This window comes from Sebastes fasciatus, chromosome 13 (assembly GCF_043250625.1).
Source record: "Sebastes fasciatus isolate fSebFas1 chromosome 13, fSebFas1.pri, whole genome shotgun sequence".
NCBI lineage: Eukaryota > Metazoa > Chordata > Actinopteri > Perciformes > Sebastidae > Sebastes > Sebastes fasciatus.
The window spans coordinates 31,659,342-31,679,020 of NC_133807.1; the positions used below are offsets into that span (position 1 = coordinate 31,659,342).

Genomic DNA, 19,679 nt, shown 5'->3' on the forward strand with positions numbered 1-19,679 from the left:
TAATGAAAGTTGTCATTAGTCTCCTTTTACTTCATTCCTTCTAGTCCATACACTAGACTGTGATTCCTGCAGTATTATACAACATTATGGGATACAGTGGTCATGCAATAACATATTTTCAAGAAAACCCCAAAACTAAACTGAGGTGACAAAAATTTGGTGACAAATAAAAATTTAATTTATTGAAGGAGTAATTTCACCTCTGTCCACCAGAGAGCGTGGCAGAGTGCAATTAGAGGTGCTTGTTAATGAACATTAAATAAATAATAAAGCTTTGTTAATTCAGCTTCAGGTAAATGTGCACCATTTGAGTCTGGGCTGGGGATTACGCATTAAATCAATCTTTTTTTTATTGACCAAATTGTGATTTTTTTGTAATGCTCTCTGAAGTGTGTCAGTTCTTCACTCTATTTTGCTTATTTTATGCTTTCTTTATTGAACTCATGCTCATTAACAGAGGTACAAACAGATACATACAACAAAACAAAAATAATTACATATACATTTCAGAATGCAAGAGTTCATACATCATATTATAATCATTTCACAATTTAAAAGTCTTAATGTCTTTTTTGTTTTTTTTATTGTTTATGATAATGTTTGAATTCATTAATAAAGTGCAGGAAAGTTGGCTTGGTTCCTGACCATTTTGTCTTATGAATATGACATTTTCCCAAAATAATAAATAATGTTATTATATACAGCACGTTATTACCAATCGTATCTTTACTAAAATATATCATTAAATCAAACATATTTATTTCAACTTTCATCTTAAGTTTCTTTGGTAGAAAGTTGGCTCCATCCATCCAGAACATTGTTGTATGTATACAGAAAGAATAGATGGGAAATACTCTCTTTTTCAAGTCCACATAAATCACACTTAATAATCAATATCCAGCTTGAATCTTTCTAATATAAGTTTTATCTGGTAAATTCTATGTAATTTATTAAAAGACACTTCCTTAACTTTGTTATTGATGCAGTATTTATCGCCAAGCTTTCTCCCACTGTACATCCTCAAATAAGGAAGACCAAAAACATCCAGATGGAGGCACAGAAACATAACTGAGTGTGTTCCTAATGTGTTTGTTAGTCTCTTTCACTATATTACTACCTCCAATATAAATATTTCCCACACAATCTTCTAAATTGAAAGGTTGATTAACAGTACCAGGGTTTCGTAGGAGTATAAGGACACTTTTTGGTTTAACAGGCGTTTTGAATTTATCAAGAAATTCTTTATAAGATAATAAATAACCACTTTTTTTTAAGTAATTGACCAACTGTCAATATTCATTTATTAAACCATGTGTGATAGAAAAAAAGTCCTATTTTTTTTATATTGAATGTCTTTATTATTCCATATGAAATACCTTCTGGGGTGAAAAGTTATTAGTAAGCTAATAACCATGCTGTCAGTGCTTGCCTATGAAAATTTGCAAACTTAATCAGGATTTTATCAACATAGAAGTCACATTTTAATAGAAATTTGATACCACCAACTGGATCAAACAGGTAATTGTGGAAAATATTCCAAATACTATGCTTTTTTTTTAAGTATTCAATAATCAACTTGAATTATTAAGAATGCAAAAAACTATATCTTAATAATACATCTTTAAATAATGAGACTTATTCCTCTAAATGAAGTTTTAAACAAGCCTCTTGTCTAAGTCCATAATAAACACTCTGTGGTGTAATGACTGTCAAATAATCTTACGTTGTTAGCATGACGTGACGTCATCACGTGATCTGGTCAACAACTCAGCTGTTGTGATGGTGGCTTCAAGTACCGTCGGACATGTTGCAATTACAACGCCACCTGGATGAAAAAAAACAAAACAAAGTGACCTATATGACTGGAGAGCTCGTGATTCTTTATAACTCTCAAGTGATGTCATGCATATGACATTCTGTCTAAAAAGTATTATTACATTTATTAATATAACAAAAGCATTTTCCTAAAGCAATAACCCTTTACAACACCTCACCTCTGTCTAACAGAGAACTCTCAGCTTTATAGTTTCTGTCTCAACCAGACTTCATTCTGTTTTAGTCCTGTAATAATATTGCATATGTTGAATTTTGCACATCTACATTTGTACATTTACTACCTTAATTTTTTTTTTTATTAAAAAACAATACATTGTAACTTGTATATAGTATCTGGAAATACTATGCTTGTTTTTTTTAGGTATTCAAGAATCTACTTAATCTTAAATTAATTATTAAGAGTGCAAAAAATCTATATCTTAATCGTACTTATATATATATATACATATATATATATATATATATATATATATATGTATATATATACTTCCCAGCTTCACTGGAAGACTGAAATCACAGTTTCGTCCGATGACCCTGAAATATATTTCTATATATATATATATATATAGAAATATATTTATATATATATAAAAATATATATATAATATATGTGTATATATATATATATATATAAAATATATATGTATATATATATATAAATATATAAAATATATATATATATATATATATATATATATATAAATATATATATATACATATAAAATATATATATATATATATCTTAATATATATATATATATTTATATATATATATATACATTTTTTTATATTTATATATATATATATATATATATATATATATATTTATATTTCAGGGTCTTCGGACTAAACTGTGTGATTTCAGTCTTGCAGCGAAGCTGGGAAACTGGGAAGTACTAGCTTTGGAGGAGCATGTGAAGGCAGCATGGGACAGTGAGAGGAAACAGAGGAAGACATCCACGTAGCCGCTCGTCTCGTCTCGCGTCGCAGTTGTCCAGCCGTTGTTATGTCCTCAATGTGTCCGTTTATCTGAAGGTAAACGCTGCTTTCAGTTCAGCGGATATTGGTGGTCCGTAGTGGCGGGCTAACGACCCTCATCCTGGTCCGGTTTTAGCTTGAAAAGGGAGAAGAAAAGGAGTGAAAATGGAGCTGGAAGACGGAGTGGTGTACCAGGACGACCCGGGCACCTCGGCGGTGATGTCTGAGCGCGTCTCGGGCCTGGCCAACTCCATCTACCGGGAGTTCGAGAGGCTCATCGGTAAATACGACGAGGACGTGGTGAAGGAGCTGATGCCGCTGGTCGTGGCCGTGCTGGAGAACCTGGACTCGGTGTTCGCGGAGAACCAGGAGCACGAAGTGGAGCTGGAGCTGCTGAAGGAGGACAACGAGCAGCTCATCACTCAGTACGAGCGGGAGAAAGCGCTGAGGAAACATGCAGAGGAGGTGAGGAGAGGAGGAGGAGGGGAGGAGAGGAGGAGGGAGGGAGGGATGGAGATGGAGAGATGCTGATGGAGGAGTGAAGGCTGCTCCAGGTGTGTTCTCTTCCTCCAGGTGTGTTCTCTTCCTCCAGGTGTGTTCTCTTCCTCCAGGTGTGTTCTCTTCCTCCAGGTGTGTTCTCTTCCTCCCAGCATCCTCTGTGGGATGAATTAACCTCTAACACGTGGCCACCAGGCTCACCTGGGATGTAAACAAGGCAGTGTCATCTGTCATTTGTTGCATAAACCTAAAGAAGTGAAGTTGTTGTTTTGTTGCCTAAACCTATAAAAACTGTAGTTTTTTGCCTAAACCTAAAGAAGTTGTAGTTTATGATGGAGGGATGGAGATGGAGAGATGAAGGCTCCTCCAGGTGTGTTTTATCCTCCAGGTGTGTTGTCTTCCTCCCAGCATCCTCTGTGGGATGAATTAACCTGTAACACGTGGCCACCAGGCTCATCTGGGATGTAAACAAGGCAGTGTCATCATGCTAACATCCAGCTGAGATGGCCCTCTCTCTCTTCTTTGTGTATTAGCTTTGGATGAGCACTGACACTATAAAACCAACGATGCTTTTTTTTTTATTAACAACATCACTATTACATCCATCTGCAGCTCAGTCTGTAATAAATTGTAATACATGTCACAAAGCATGCAACCACAGCTTTACCCAAACTACCTTATGATGATCATATTACTTTATATTACAGCTGGGACATCTCCCGATTCCATACTATCACGATACTCGGGTGCCGATTCGATACGATTTTTAAGTATTGCGATTCAATATTGCGACTTTTGTTAACTTTTTAGACCATGGGAAAAAAGTTGAATCATACACTTCTAGGGACTTTTACTTTGAAAAATATCTAAATGAATGTTTGATTTTCCTCCAGGTGTGTTCTCTTCCTCCCAGCATCCTCTGTGGGATGAATTAACCTATAACACAAGCCTTTGTTAGCGTGATGACACTGCCTTTGACTGAGGAAACATGCAGAGGAGGTGAGGAGAGGGAGGACTAACCCATCACTGGGATGGAGATGGAGAGATGGAGGGATGGAGGGATGGAGGGATGGAGATGGAGGGATGGAGATGGAGAGATGGAGGGATGGAGATGGATATGGAGGGATGGAGATGGAGGGATGGAAATGGAGGGATGGAGAGATGGAGATGGAGGAGTGAAGGCTGCTCCAGGTGTGTTGTCTTCCTCCCAGCATCCTCTGTGGGATGAATTAACCTGTAACACGTGGCCACCAGGCTCATCTGGGATGTAAACAAGGCAGTGTCATCATGCTAACATCCAGCTGAGATGGCCCTCTCTCTCTTCTTTGTATATTACCTTTGGACGAGCACTGACATCTTCTTTTTCTTTTTCTAACAACATCACTATCACATCCATCTGCAGCTCAGTCTGTTGCATCAGATAAGTAAAGTCATGTCTGAGACCCTGACTGAGGAAGCAGCAGGTGAAGTGACTCAGCGATTTGGGGACATCAGTTAAAAAAGCACACAGGTATAATAAGAGAGGATGGAGACAGACAAGAAGTCAGAAGGATGACACATTTGATTTTAATAGGGCAACAATATGCATAAAGTAATACATGTCACAAAGCATGCAATCACAGCTTTACCCAAACTACCTTATGATGATCATATTACTTTATATTACAGCTGGGACGATACACCTGTCTCCCGATTCCATACTATCACGATACTCGGGTGCTGATTCAATATGATTTTTAAGTATTGCGATTCAATATTGTGATTTTTGTTAACTTTTTTAACACTAGACCATGGAGGGGAAAAGTTGAATCATACACTTCTAGTGACTTTTACTTTGAAAAATATCTAAATGAATGTTTGATTTTCAGCTTGTATGTAGTCAGAGATGTCATGAAGTCAAATATATCAGTCATTATTTATTAAAATTTTGATGTTTAATTTGTGAGGGAAATGTTTTTATCCTTTGATTTTTGGGGTTGCTGGGAACATTTTAATAAATAATGACTGATATATTTGACTTCATGACATCTCTGACTATCTACACGCTGAAAATCAAACATTCATTTAGACATTTTCCAAAGTAAAAGTCTCTAGAAGTGAATGATTCAACTTTTCCCCCATGGTCTAGTGTTAAAAAAGTTAACAAAAATAATCGTAATATTGAATCGGCACCCGAGTATCGTGATGGTATGGAATCGGGAGATAGGTGTATCGTCCCAGCTCTACTGGTAAATGCCTGCATCTTTCAATCTCCATCAGTGTTTCTCTTATAAATGTGTAGATTGTAAACCCATGCTGATTTAATTAGAGACTGAGTAGTGCTCCTCATGACAAGTAAACTGATTTTGAGTTGTAAGATCAGTGGAGTGGCCCCGCTTTAAATGAACAAATATGAAATCAAGTCAGCATCTGCTGCCACACAAAGTTTAAAGTAGCAACCAAATTTCATTACTTGATCAGACGTCGCTAACAAACGTGACCCCTGTCCTGATGTGTGTCAGGGATGTTTCCTCCAGGCCTTGAGCTTTTGTATTGACAGCCAACGTGACGTGACTCAGACCTTCTGTCCCAGCTTGCATTTTTGACTCAGGGCGGTCATGACAGCAGGGGACACTGGTCCAGTATGCTTTGGACATGTTGCCCCCCTCTGCACACACACACATTGACACTGAAGCAGTGTGACAGCCAGGCACACTGACAACACTAGTGTATCCTTCATTGCTGTAGTGTGATATTGAATATAAATGCTCAGTGTTTATGATGGGATTGTCCTGGGAAAGACTCCCCTGAGCAGGGGTACGCTGTTGGAGAGGCGAGGTATTACTTCCAGGTCATGTGATCCTTTGTCAGAAACGAGCAGAAAGGGAACTTCCCTCAGTTTGAGTTTTTGCTTCCTTTCCCTTTTTTCCTTATTGCCGTGGTTTAAGTGTCAGATTCTGGTGTCACACGCTTACACCCACATCTCCAGAGTAGTGAAGGGTGTCACATTTCTTTTTAGGAGGATGCCTCCACAGATGAGATGAATACATTTTTTATAGAGCTTTTCCTCACTGGATTGACCGTTCATTGCTTTTTTTTAACTCTTTATAGATTTCACACTGATACATAACCGATGGTATCATCGTCCTCCCCGCTCTGTTATTGTTGCAGCCCTGTTTCCTCGTATCTCTGTAAGGTAATTTGGAGACATAGGAGTGAAATTTAACAGTGCAAATTACTTCTGATGTTGATTGACATCACATATATTTTGATTAAATCGGAGGCATCTCGCCACCTGTTCAGATCATTAAAACTTTCATTATGGCTAACGCTACGTGTCCACAGGATCCGTGCTTTCCACGCTCCCCATTCATTGTCTATGCAAGCAGCCGCGCAATGCATTCTGGTAGCATGGCGTCGCGATTCGAGAGACTAGGCGTCACGACGCCCGCTCCTTATTTGCATGAAGTTGAGGTCCCGGCTACTTTATGCAAATCACGGGCGTCCGACGCGACTCGCCGCCTCTCGAAACTCCCGATAATCTTTTAAACTAAATGTTGTCGATCCAAAATGAAGACAGATTCATCAACTGCATGGATTATTTCTCGCCTCAAATGTTTTCAGAAACACATCTCAGTGAACTATTTACGTGAAATAAGAGAAGAAAGTTTCCAAACGAGCCTCCATACTGGTTCCGGTTTGAAAGCTGGGAGCAGCAGCCAACGGCGGGAAAGTGTTCGTCCAATCAGCAGCCGAGTGCCTTGTTTGGGACAGCACACCAAGCGTCCAATGTTGGGAAGCGTTGCGTCCCCTCGCGATAAAAAACGCCCCTGTGGACACGTACCATAAGGCTGCTCCCTCAAGTCCATCTTTACTCGACTGATTGATCGTTTCGGTCTTAGCCGACTAAGATTTCTTCAGTCTATTAGTCATATTTTAATGCTTTTTTCATGCTGAATGACTTATTCATTCATATGAGCACATCTCTGGTAAACACCAGACTTAAAGTGGTGCTTTTGTGTGAGTCTTTGTGGAGGAACTCCCTTTTACAGATTTGTTGAGAGACCCGCGGGATCGCAGGCGATTCTGACTGACTTTACTGTCTTTCAGAGGCTCTAGTACAGTAGATTCAGTTTTAGGGCGAGAGTGAAGACACATATATCATATGAACTAGAAAAGGAATGCTCTAGGTCTCTAGTTTGTGGCTGTAAAGTTTCATGAGGCTGTGATTATCCTAGAGGTCACCACAGGTCATTTTATACAGTGAGGTCACATTAAAAAAAAAAAAAATGGTTTCAATACACTGAAATGTCTCCCCGACAGGCTGCTGCTCCCCAAGTCCTCCACAGACAGACTCAGGAAATCCTTTGTCCCCCGAACCATCAAACTGTACAACACCTCTCTAGGGAGGGGGGGGGGGACAAAGGAGGACGGTCAGATAATAATGCACACAGTGCACGTTCATAGACTGAGCTACTGGAGTTACCCGGCACTATACTCACTTTTAACAGTCTCTTCTGCACTAAATTCACTTTTTGTAATAGTTGTGTATCACAGCTGTTACCCTGCACTATATTCAGTTATAACAGTTTTCTTCATCTCCTTGTATTTTTATATCTGGTATATTTTTTTGTACTTTGAACTACTAACTTTTTTACTGCCTTTTACTAACATGTTTTTGCACTATGGAACTGTGATGCTGGGAACTTGAATTTCCCTACGGTTAAATACGGTTACTATCTATCTATCTATCTATCTATCTATCTATCTATCTATCTATCTATCTATCTATCTATCTATCTATCTATCTATCTATCTATCTATCTATCTATCTATCATGAATGCAGTTGGACTCATTGGATCCACAAGAGTCTCAGCTTTACAGTGATTTTGCACGTGTTGAACATATGAATTCTGCAAACCTGAATGAAGACCCTGTAGTGGCCACTTCAAATCTGCACCAAGCATAATATGCATTACATTAATTTAATCTTGCGATAATTTGTCACAGATTCTGAACAAAATACCTTTGTATTTTTCAGTCATATAGTCACTTATATAGTCATACTGTATATACTGTACTGCCGATCAGGCTGAAACATGTCTTTGTGCATCAGACTACAGTAGGACTCATGCGTCCGGAGGAGGAAGGGCAGCCACATTAGGGCCTTGGCTTGCTCAGCTGGACAGGATGTGGACAACATGCACACACACTCTCTCTTACTCAGAGGTCCGCCTAGAAGGAAACTGGGAGCAACTGGAATTTCCGGATGAGCCATTAAGTCAAAATGCTGCCCGTCTAATGCCGATTCAGACACATTATTTACATCCACATCGTCATGGTACACGTTGTGTTGTCACAGTGGCACATGTGGTCTATTGTGTTACTATATAATACACTGTGTGTGTGAAGGGCTGCATCATGCATCAGCATTCGTTTCTATGAAATATCAAAAAGTAGTGAAAAAATGCTGTTAACAACTTCCCAGATTCCGAGGTAACATCTTGTTCTGTCCGACCAACAGTCCGTCCTCTCGTTTGAGAAGCTGCAACCAGAGAATATTTGGCATATTTTCAGTTATTTCGCCTTCAAAATAACTAAAACTATGAATCAATCATTAAAATAGGATCTGATCTTTTTTATCTGTTGATTGACTAATCATTTCAGCTCTGTGTTAAATATGAAATATATTATTCTAATAATTCTTATGTGTTGCATACAAATATACAAAAAGTTGCTGATTCATTAATGTTTTCAGGTAGAGCTGCAACGATTAATCAATTAATTGATTAGTTGTCAATTATTAAATTAATCGACAACTACTTTGATAATCGAATAATCGGTTTGAGTAATTTTTTAAGAAAAAAAAGTTCATAAATATGAATATTTTCTCCAACAAGACATTTGAGGACGTCGTTTTGGGCTTTAGGAAACACTGATTGACATTTTTTCAACATTTTCTGACATTTTATAAACCAAACGACTAATCGATTAATCAATAAAATAATCTGCAGATCAATCCACCCTAGTTGCAGCTCTAGTTTCAGGTTTTCATGACTTTAGTAACACCAATAGCACATTGATGTGTTTAGATACAGCGTCTTAGTAACTGTGGTGAGACATTAGGGAGCTCACGTTCTTATTTTTTCTTATTAATATGTTTATGGAAATGAGAAAAAAAGTGCCAGTGAGTCTGACCGAGCTCTGTGTGTTTGTTTGTTTGTGTGTTTCTGAGTAGAAGTTCATTGAGTTTGAGGACACTCATGAACAGGATAAGAAGGACCTGCAGAACCATGTGGACAGAATGGAGTCCCACTCGCGGCAACTGGAACTCAAGATCAAGAACTACGCAGACCAGAGTAAGCACAAACACACACATACACATACACACACACACACACACACACACACACACACACACACACACACACACACACACACACCACACACACTTAGGTTGCTTTCACACCTTACCTGTTTGGTTCAGGAAAAACAAAGTCAGGTCCGTTTGCCCGGTTAGTACGGTTCCTTTGGGCTGGTGTGGAAGCTCATTCGAACACTCTGTATTTAAGGTCATGTATATATTTTCCCTGATTAAACACGTGAAAAGCTGTTAAAACTGCTGTACTTATATCCACTCTGTGTACTTTTTCAGTTCATTAACTCCATTAAATAGCGTACGACGGCAATCCCACAGTAATACGCCTCATGCGCGTGTCCTCCGTGCGCTCCCCGACGTTCGCACTATGCGTTCGCACCAGTCCTCTGGGAGCGCGCAAATGGGCTTTTGTACAGTCCTGTCTCTGCCGTTATTCATCATAACATGCGGTCGATTTGCAGTCTAATAATACTAATAACGCTTATAATCAGTTATTAATCAAAGTACATAAATATACACATCAGAAGCATTAAAGTGCTGCATAAACTTCTGTCACTCAGCAGAATTAGATTTCCCCACGTGGGTCCTGATGATGAAGGATGACGATCAGTGAGTTTCCTGTCAGTCTGTAGAACTTCATGTGTACTCCTCTGGTTCGTTTGTAAAGAGTCAGTGTGAACAGGAATCGGACAAAACTAAAATGCACCAAATGCATACATTTTTCCCCGTTTGGTCCGGACCAAATTAACCCAACTGTGAAAACACCCTTACATTCACATGCACACATCTGATGATTTATTATATACCATGTCACTCTTCTCACAATCTCTGACCAACAAACATCCATTCATCGATATGAAAACTCACTGACGTCCCAGTATTTTATTTATCTGTTATCTGTTCACATGTACGAAGCTTTTCTGATCTCCCCTTTTTTATACTCTCTTCATAATCTTCCTCACTAGTGTGAAGTCTTTCTCACGGCTTCTTATGACTACTTTCTCTCCCTGCACACTCACACTCTCTTACTCCCTCTTTGCGGGGGGGAACACTAATTGGATTATAGGATTTCTGTTATTCACGTCCTCCTAATGCGCCATTGCTTTACCGCCTGTCTTATTGGTGGATTAAGGAATGGAGGGGAGGAAAGTGATTGGCTCTTACATTCTGTCTGGTTGGAAATAGTGAATTAACACCGACTTGTCCAATGGCAATACACAGCTGGTTAAAGTGAGTCATTCATTCACACAAAGCTGCGAGGGGGAAGAAAACGCCAACGTGAATTTGTTCCATATCTAATGTTCAGCTGAAGCATTAATAAAGCTAACATAACATATTACATATATAACACAACATATTTTATTTTACATAGAAATCCTTGAGTATATTCGCTTCATGCATCTAGTCAATAGGTTCAATCAACCCGCTGCCGCTCCCAGAGATGGTAAATCATTCATTCATTACCGCGTGTTGCAGCACCTGAGCTGATTGTGTCCCGAGGCATCGAGGACAGAGTCCACAGCCGATGACGGGCAACAACAGACCTGCTTTGGTCTTGGCTTTATTGTAACTTGCCTGGCACTGAAGGGACCAATAATTTATCAGTTTAGTTTGTTGGTTGTGTAGTTTTGTTTCTCGCCGTTCTGCACTCCCATTAGGGACTTTGAAAATATAATTTCTATTCATTCTTCCGTACCATCACATCACAGATCCAGGCTGATTTTCACGAGTGATTTTGAGATATGGGACGCTCCCTTTAAAAGAGAATTTAAATCTCAGTGAGACCTTTTCTTGGTTGAGTTCCACACTAACATGTTTTTTAGTACGCCAAAACAGTGTGAGATTTTTTTAGTAAGTATGAAACCAATAGTTCGCGAATTGCATACTATTTCAGGTGAAATATTAAAGTATGCAACGCTGGACAGTACGGCAGCATAAATATCCCACAATGCAATGCGTTAGTGACGTTCATAACAGACGTTCCTCTTCAATTTAACTTCACTTCAATTTAAGTGTCAGTATTAGATTTCACTTTGCTGGACGTAAACATATTAATAATAATAATAATAATAATAATAATAGCTTGGATTTATATAGCGCCTTTCATGAAACCCAAGGATGCTTAATTATATTATTAAAATTAGTTCAGACTTTATGATTCTCACAAATTCAGCTGCACGGGTTACCATGGTTACGCGTCTCCCAATTGGGATCGAGGCTCTCAGGAAGCGACGACATAAATTACTGCTCAGTGTGTCCGAAAAGATACATCCAGTTCTACTGTTCAGGGTCTGAAATTAGCACCCGACACCCGCCAAATGCGTGTAAATTGTTGGCAGTGGCGGGTGAAATCATCAGGACATCCGCCACTTTAGCAGGGAAAAATGCTAGTGATGGGAATTGAGAACCGGTTCTCGTTGGTTCCTAGTTGTTCGATTCCTTGGCATCTCGTGCCTCCGTGCCTCGTCTGTATTGATGCTTTCCGACAGTTACGCATGCATGATTAGCTGTTAGCAGCCGGTGGGCAGCACAGTCCTGCTTGGCTAAATAACAGAACTACTAACATTAACGGAGGTGCCACTGAGTTACAATTATGAGGCGTTCAAGCTCTGCTCAGTATAATGACTATTGGGCGAAGGTAAATTACAACGTTATCATCGTAGAAGTTTTTGGCGAGAATGAATAAATCCAGTTTGAAGGAGATGTTTTCACAGCAATATATAATAGATATCAGAGAGGGAATTATGACCTGTTTAACTTCCTAATACTAACTCTAAGCAGCTTGCCAAGATTTCTTTTAATCAAAGCAAATATTTAAATAATCATAATTCTTTGAATTGTGTGTTTTTATGCAAATAACCACTATAGATGACAATAACAAAGTACAGTACAGTACTGTGTACAGTACCCTCCCTAGCCCGAAAAATAGGGCTCACCCTGAAGCTACGGTGTAATTCAAACACTGTAATTTACCATGTATATAATGTTTTTATGTAAATGATATCAAACATTGAATGACATCAGATCTAAAATGTTATTCCTTCATTTAGCGCAGAGATTTCAGAAGTGTCAGATAAACTTTCTGAGCGGCAGACGGTGAAAAAAAAAGTTATTTCAGACCCTGCTACTGTTTATTCACACGGCACTGGCCAAGCAAAAGGCATCCCACAACCAACAATGTGATGATGAAGATTTATACATAGAAACACATCTCACCCTCCTGGCTTCCCAGAGGATGTATGACAGTTTATTAACTGGACTTTAACGGGGTTATTACGCAGCTCCCACACAGATCAGAGAAATCACACTGTTCCTGTTACAGAGAGAAATGTTGTCGTTTTTAAACGCCTTTTTAGATCAAATAAATTATTAATTCAATCAATATCATTGCTTTACTGTTCAGCTGCACATCCAGCTTCTCCTCACAGTGATTTGCTAAACTTGCACTAATACGAACACACAGGAGGGATTACTGTACTTCAGCTGTCTCCCCTGTGTTTAGCCTTCTCACTTCACTGCATTACATGTCTCCATCCACCCGGTAATGCCAGAATACACACACACACACACACACACACACACACACAGACAGACACACACACACACACACACACACACACACACACACACACACACACACAGACAGACACACACACACACAAGACATCATCACACTACATGCAGAAGCTTGAGCTGCTGTAATTGATAGTCTCTCCAGCCTTTCTACCGTGTATCCGTCTGTCGTAGTAGCTCTCTGTGTGGCTTAGTTGGGCTAGACCTGATGCACTAATACGGGATTAAGTGTTTTTGTCACTTCGTAAATCGGCCCAACATTGAAACCCGTTTGAGTGAGATTACCCCCCCACTGCCTAGTCCCAGTGCCTAGTCCCAGTGCCTAGTCCCAGTGCCTGCCTGGGAGAGCAAAGTAATGCGAGTGGGCTATGCACACTTCTTTTTGTTTGTACTACAGTGAGGTACGATAAAGGTCTGAAGATTTAAAGGAATAGTTTGACATTTCGTGAAGTGTTATTACTTCCTGGTGGAGAGTTGAAAAGATCATTACCACTCTCACGTCTGTACAGTAGATATGAAGCACCGCCAGCAGTTGGGTAGCTTAGCATAGCGTAAAGACTGGACACACGGGGGAAACCAGCAACTCTAAAGCGTATTATTTGACGTGTATAAACTAGGGTTGGGGGAAAAACTGATACAGCATAGTTTCACGATCGATACACAGACGTCAAATATCAATATTTTATTATATAAACTATTAACCTTTTAATAATCCAACGCTATTCTTTCTTTTAGAGACTGTAGCGGGCGCAGTTTTAAAGCTATGCTGCTATCATATGAAACTAGAAAACCTAAGGAATCAATCGGTACCAATCATATCGTGTTAGCTTGTCGGGAAGAACGCTAAATAATGCTCCAAAATTACGCTACATTTTGGCGAGGAAAAAACTGTAATGGCCATTTTCAAAGGGTTCCTTTGACCTCAAAATATGTGAATGAAAACTCTGAGATGAACGGAGTGAAACCTGTATCTTATTAGATAAACAGATGTTGATAAACTGCATCGTTTGCAGCTGAAAAAAGGTAATAAATCGCAATATATGTTATCGCAATACTCAGGATATCGCAAAATGTTTAAAATCACAATATAAGATCGTATCATGACTTAAGTATTGTGATAATATCGTATCGGGCCTCTGGTGATTCCCACCCCGTAGCATAAACGTTATATCTCGTTTGTTTAATCTGCACAAAAACCAAAGTGTGATAAAGATGATCTGCTGTTTGAGGGGATGTTTTGTGCTCGACTATATCTTGTTTCTGAGCAGTTCTAACCAGCGGCGACTCCAGGAAGTTACTGAGCCCCGCTAAGAAATACTCTGGAACATAACCTGCTGCAAAACAGATGATTTTACACATTGTGTTTTTTTACAAACAAGATATCACTTATTATTATTTTCTATTATCATTTTTCAAGTAGTTAAACAAAGTATGATCCTTGTGTTGTAAGTTGACGACCTTAAACTGAGCAGCGTTTGTTCTGTTTCAGTTGGCAGGCTAGAAGAACGAGAACTGGAGCTCAAGAAAGAATACAACTCCCTCCATCAGCGGCACTCAGAGGTAAGGAAGGAAGGAAGGAAGGAAGGAAGCAAGGAAGGAAACGTTGTAATCATTAACCTCATTGATGACTAGTTTCCTCTGGATCTCTGGGTTGTCTTCTGCAGATGATCCATAACTACATGGAGCATGTAGAGAGGATCAAATTGCAGCAGATCAGTGAGACTTCAGAGTCGAGCGCCGTCGGCCGAATCAGGTAAGACCACAACAGATACTTTAAGTTTGTATTAATGCTGCGTTCACGTCGTATGGGATGAATGGCAGAGTTTGGTAAGACTCACACGTTAACAGCTTACAAGCGTTCACATCACCAAGACGGTTGTATGATCACAGAGCTGGTCGTGTTTTAGTTTAATTTATTTCATTTTTTATATGGACATCACTGTAGCATTAGACTTAACGTACTTAAAGGCAGGCTAGACGATGTTCTCCAGTCTACACTATCTGTTATATTGGTTGAAATAGTCTTTACACCCCGACAGCGATCCATTACTGATGAGCTCTGAAAAGAGCCGTCATCTGTAGCTGCTGTAATCCTGTAAAAACGTCTACCAATCACTGCCTCGCGGTCCGCTTGGAAAGAACCAATCAGATTGTTTTCTTGTCCCTCCAGGAGAGAGCGGCCTCTTTCTTTGGGGATCTTCCCATCAGCTGGTGGAGCGTCTCCGATCATCCCCGACCCCCAGACCAGGGCGGAGACGCCGGGCACGGAGGGCTGGAGATTCACCGACCCAGCGCGGTCCAACACTAGCCTCAAGGTAGGTGTGATGGCGCCTCCATGTGAGCTTTAATCACAATAGGTGGAAAATAATGATTTATTCCAGAATGTTTTTTTTTCTCCAGGGAATAAATTCATGTCTGGTTCAGAGTCAGACGACACAAAAACCCAACAAGGCACACTTTTCTACTAATCCTAATTTAGTCTATTATCTTTGTCCCACAGTGTTAGTCGTGCATCCTATCTGATGATGTTGGTTCTGATTGTCGACCCTGATTTATGATGGTCTTAAATGATACATTTTATTCCATTCATACCTGAATATTAAACACTACATGTACCTGAATGCTCGCACCGTTATAGCTGTTTGATCAACCGTATACAGAACGTGCACAAAATACATAAAATACAGAGAATGATCTGATCGCTATAATCCCTTTTCTCGGCTGAGCGTTTGCAGCCCTCCTGTCAGAGCTCGGTAGATAGATAGATAGAGGAGTTTTGGCTTTGATACGGCTCGGGCGTGCTTAAGCGTATTTTAGCAGGCGTCTGACAAGGCCACCTCTGTTTTCAGACATCCTCCTCTTTAGCTGTTGATGAATATGCAAACGTGTCTGTTCTCCCGCTGCAGCAGTCAGCGGAGATCATTAAAGTGGATCAGAATAGATCGTTTGATGCAGGCGCAAATTATAATACTGAGCTTCATCTAATCATGTGATGTTCATTTTCAGTGATTTCAGTTCATGTTAAACTGCTTTAAATACTACTGGGACGTCATTCTTCTGACACTGATGTTATTATGGTTCTCTTGCAACACAGTGACTGGTACTCCGAATGTTCCTGGTGTGTGTGGGTTATGTTTGCGTCTGTGGCAGTCAGGACCTGCAGGATGACAATGTTAATTCATCCCACTGCTGCGTCTTTGTTGAAACTGGGACATCAGCTCTGCGGCGCGGTGCATGATGGGAGCGATGCCGCTGTATGGCTCGCAGCCAGTCACTGAGGGAGGAAAGAGGCGAGCTCGGGATGTGATTAGTTCTTTATGTAATCAGGACGGTTATTATTGAGCCGCGGACCTTTTGAACACGAGTTGCTTTGACGTGAGGCTCTTAGAGTTAAACACACACGTCATATTTACTTTACGGGAGTGGATGGCGCTTCAAAACGAAGAGGAACGACACGTCGCATGCCAGCCATGATGTAATCTCCATCCACAATAAGACCATCTCATTGTCCTTAAAGCTGGAATAATTCTGTTTTCTAAATCACTTCCTTTAGTTTTAATTCAGAGGCACCTTTACGAAGCGATTAAAGGGGAACTTTACACATCCAACTCTGTTGTTTGCCTGTATCACAAAAGTGGTATGAAGTCTGCTGCACAAAATCTGATAAACGTCAGTTGGTGCTGAAGACTATGAGTCTGAAAATGGAAACTAAATCCAGGGGTTGCGGAGTCAGAAGGAAGTGACCTTACGTCCTCATCTCTGCTGCAGGCTAGCTGCTCGAAACTACATTAACCGCCACTAGCATAACACACCTGAATCTCCGGCCGAACTGTCAGCAGTCGAGTTGCATTGTGGGTAATGTAGGCACGGGATAAATGCATGGAATAAAAGACTATAATTCGGGTTCTGCTGCGTGGATTTTGATATTGATTTTGACTCTTTTTAAAAGTGACAAATTTATAAGAGAGCAATGCTAAATCGGTGGAGTACTCTTTTAAACTAATCAAAGTAGATGTTAATATTTCACAGAAAGTTTATGGTTTTGAAAGCATTTTAGGTATTTATTAAATGTTAAATTTAATTAACCGTTTACTTGTTTATTAAGTGAAAATGCCAAAACATTTGGCTGAAGTTTACAAATGCTAACATTAGCTCGGATTTCTCCAGTTCATATTAAAAACGTTTTCACTTTAAGGACCCCTAAACTGACACAAACTGGACCCCCTTTTGATAAGATTTTGTCCCAGGGTCCCCCATCTGATAGGATGCATTTGTGCCATGTTTTGCTTTTAGATGTGTAATTACAGAAAGTGTATGAAACCCATCCAAAGTAGTCATACATTCTGTCATAGTGTCCTCGAACCACCACTGGGTTAGACTAAAGACAACATGTGGTCCGGGCAGCGAGTCAGCGACTCCTGATTACTGTCAAAACATCCATCACAGCTCCTGACAGCCTAATCTATCGTCAGCAGATGTCTTGCTCTTTGTGACCAGCAGTCTAAAACCGTAAACGTATTCAGTTTACTATCTCATAGGACAAAGACAAGCAGTAAATTAATGAACTGGAGAACTGTGCTTGAAAAATGACTGAAACTATAACAACATCGTTATTATCAACGTCGTTGCAGTTAACGTTGAACTAACTGTTTCAGCTCTGCAATTATGAGCATTAGTCACTATTTTAAAACCTAATAGGTACATTATACACAGATGGATGAATTAACTTGATTGAAGATCTATTGCTTGTAGTCTAAACTAGACGGTCTACACTCTGAACGAGCCACACCTGCTTTACCTGTATCCACACACTTTGTTCCATTCCCGTCACAGACATGCACACTTTGAGGTGTTTGCATTTCTGCTGAACTGCTTCTGCACATGTGAGCTTCATTCTTACTCTCCCCTCCCCCCCTCCCCCCCAAGCAGTTGGACTTTGTCGACCCCCCAAAGGAAAGGGAGGGTAAGAGTGCGCAGGACTCTACTTGGGGGAATTCACTGGCAGACGACTGCAAGGTAGTTGGATGAGTGGCGGCCGGCGGCGGCTGTGCCGGCAGCAGCATCAGCATCAGCGGCAGCGGCACGCCTGCAGCACACTGTTTGTGTTTGCGTGTGTGTGTGTGGGCTTCAGTAGTCTCCCCCACTATGCTGTTTCATCATTTCAAAAGCGTCGCGCCTCTCACTTTGTGCATTTATAGACCCTCACTTCACAGACCACCTGCGCTAGATCGTGCCACATGCAACCATGTCCTGTGAGACGGCTACATTGGGGTCTTTTAAAAAACGTGCACACAACAATCATCTGTGCCACGGAGGGAATTAAGAATCTTATTATTAAAACCAATAACAGCGTGGTTGCATCTGGCCTCTTTTTCCTTTTAAGTTCGAATGCATGACTTTTGTATTTCACATGCTTCTTTGTATTTTTGCTTCATTCAACAGTAACATTTCATTGTACAGTAACATAGCATCATACATTCAAATCTGTCTTTTAGATGGATTGGTAGATTTATACTTTCAGTCTCTGTTCAGTCTCTTCGTCCCTGTTTTTAGTTTCTGAATATTGTCTCTGGGTTTATGTTGTGTTGTGTTGTGTTCTAGCGGTAGAATGGCAGCTCCCATTGTGGCCGATGTTTAATTCCAGTTGATGTTGTGTGAAGCCCCCCCCACTCCCAGCTATCCGTGTCGCTCTGTGTGGACTTCCTTGTCTGTGTTGTGTGTGCTAGCTCTGTGTCGCTCATGTTTTCTCTCTGCATCTGATTGGAAAGATATCCTCAGTCCGTCCACAGCGTTGTTTAGCTTCTTTTTTTATGTTAATTTATAGTATAGATTTTCCCCAATGTTTTCAAGAGTTCCAATTTCACAAAAACAAAATCATTTGCTGTAGTTTAGATAGATGGATAGATGGATAGATAGATAGATAGATAGATAAATAGATAGATAGATAGATAGATAGATAGATAGATAGATAGAGATAGTAACTTTATTGATCCCGAGGGAAATTGAAGTTTCCAGCATCACAGTTCCATAGTGCAAACATATTAGTAAAAAGGCACAAGTAAGTAGTACAAAGTGCATATATATAATATATAATATATATATAATTATATATAATATATATATTATATATATATAATATATATAATATATATATATATTATATATATTATATATATATATATATATATATATATATTATATTATATATAAAAGAAAAATATACCAGGAGATGAAGAAAACTGTTAAAAATGAATATAGTGCAAAAAGTGATTATAGTGCTTGATAATAAAATATAGGAGATATAGAGACCAGGGGATTAAGAAATGCCAAATATGGAATATAATGCGGGATAAGAACTGAGCTAGAGAGTTTTAAAAAAAAAATGAGATTAAAGTGCAGAATAAAGATTTACATTGTAGAATAGTATTTCAAATT

The 19,679-nt window shown here is 39.6% G+C and overlaps 1 protein-coding gene across 12 annotated transcripts in view; it reads left to right on the forward strand.

Moving 5' to 3' along the window:
* Positions 1-2,761: 2,761 nt before the first annotated feature.
* spag9a (sperm associated antigen 9a) overlaps positions 2,762-19,679 on the forward strand; it is a 38,400-nt gene continuing 21,482 nt past the window's right edge. For 4 of the 12 annotated variants that reach the window (XR_012596815.1, XR_012596816.1, XM_074656948.1 and 1 more), the window contains exons 1-6: positions 2,763-3,279; positions 9,531-9,651; positions 14,734-14,804; positions 14,909-14,997; positions 15,415-15,559; positions 18,171-18,260. Coding sequence is in view for 9 of the 12 variants with exons in the window: in XM_074656948.1 (XP_074513049.1) it covers positions 2,980-3,279; positions 9,531-9,651; positions 14,734-14,804; positions 14,909-14,997; positions 15,415-15,559; positions 18,171-18,260 (816 nt within the window). In the remaining 3 variants the exon portion in view is untranslated. Of the gene's footprint in view, positions 3,280-9,530; positions 9,652-14,733; positions 14,805-14,908; positions 14,998-15,414; positions 15,560-18,170; positions 18,261-19,679 lie in introns of all 12 variants that reach the window. The other 8 variants (XR_012596817.1, XM_074656949.1, XM_074656953.1 and 5 more) reach the window with 3 other exon arrangements.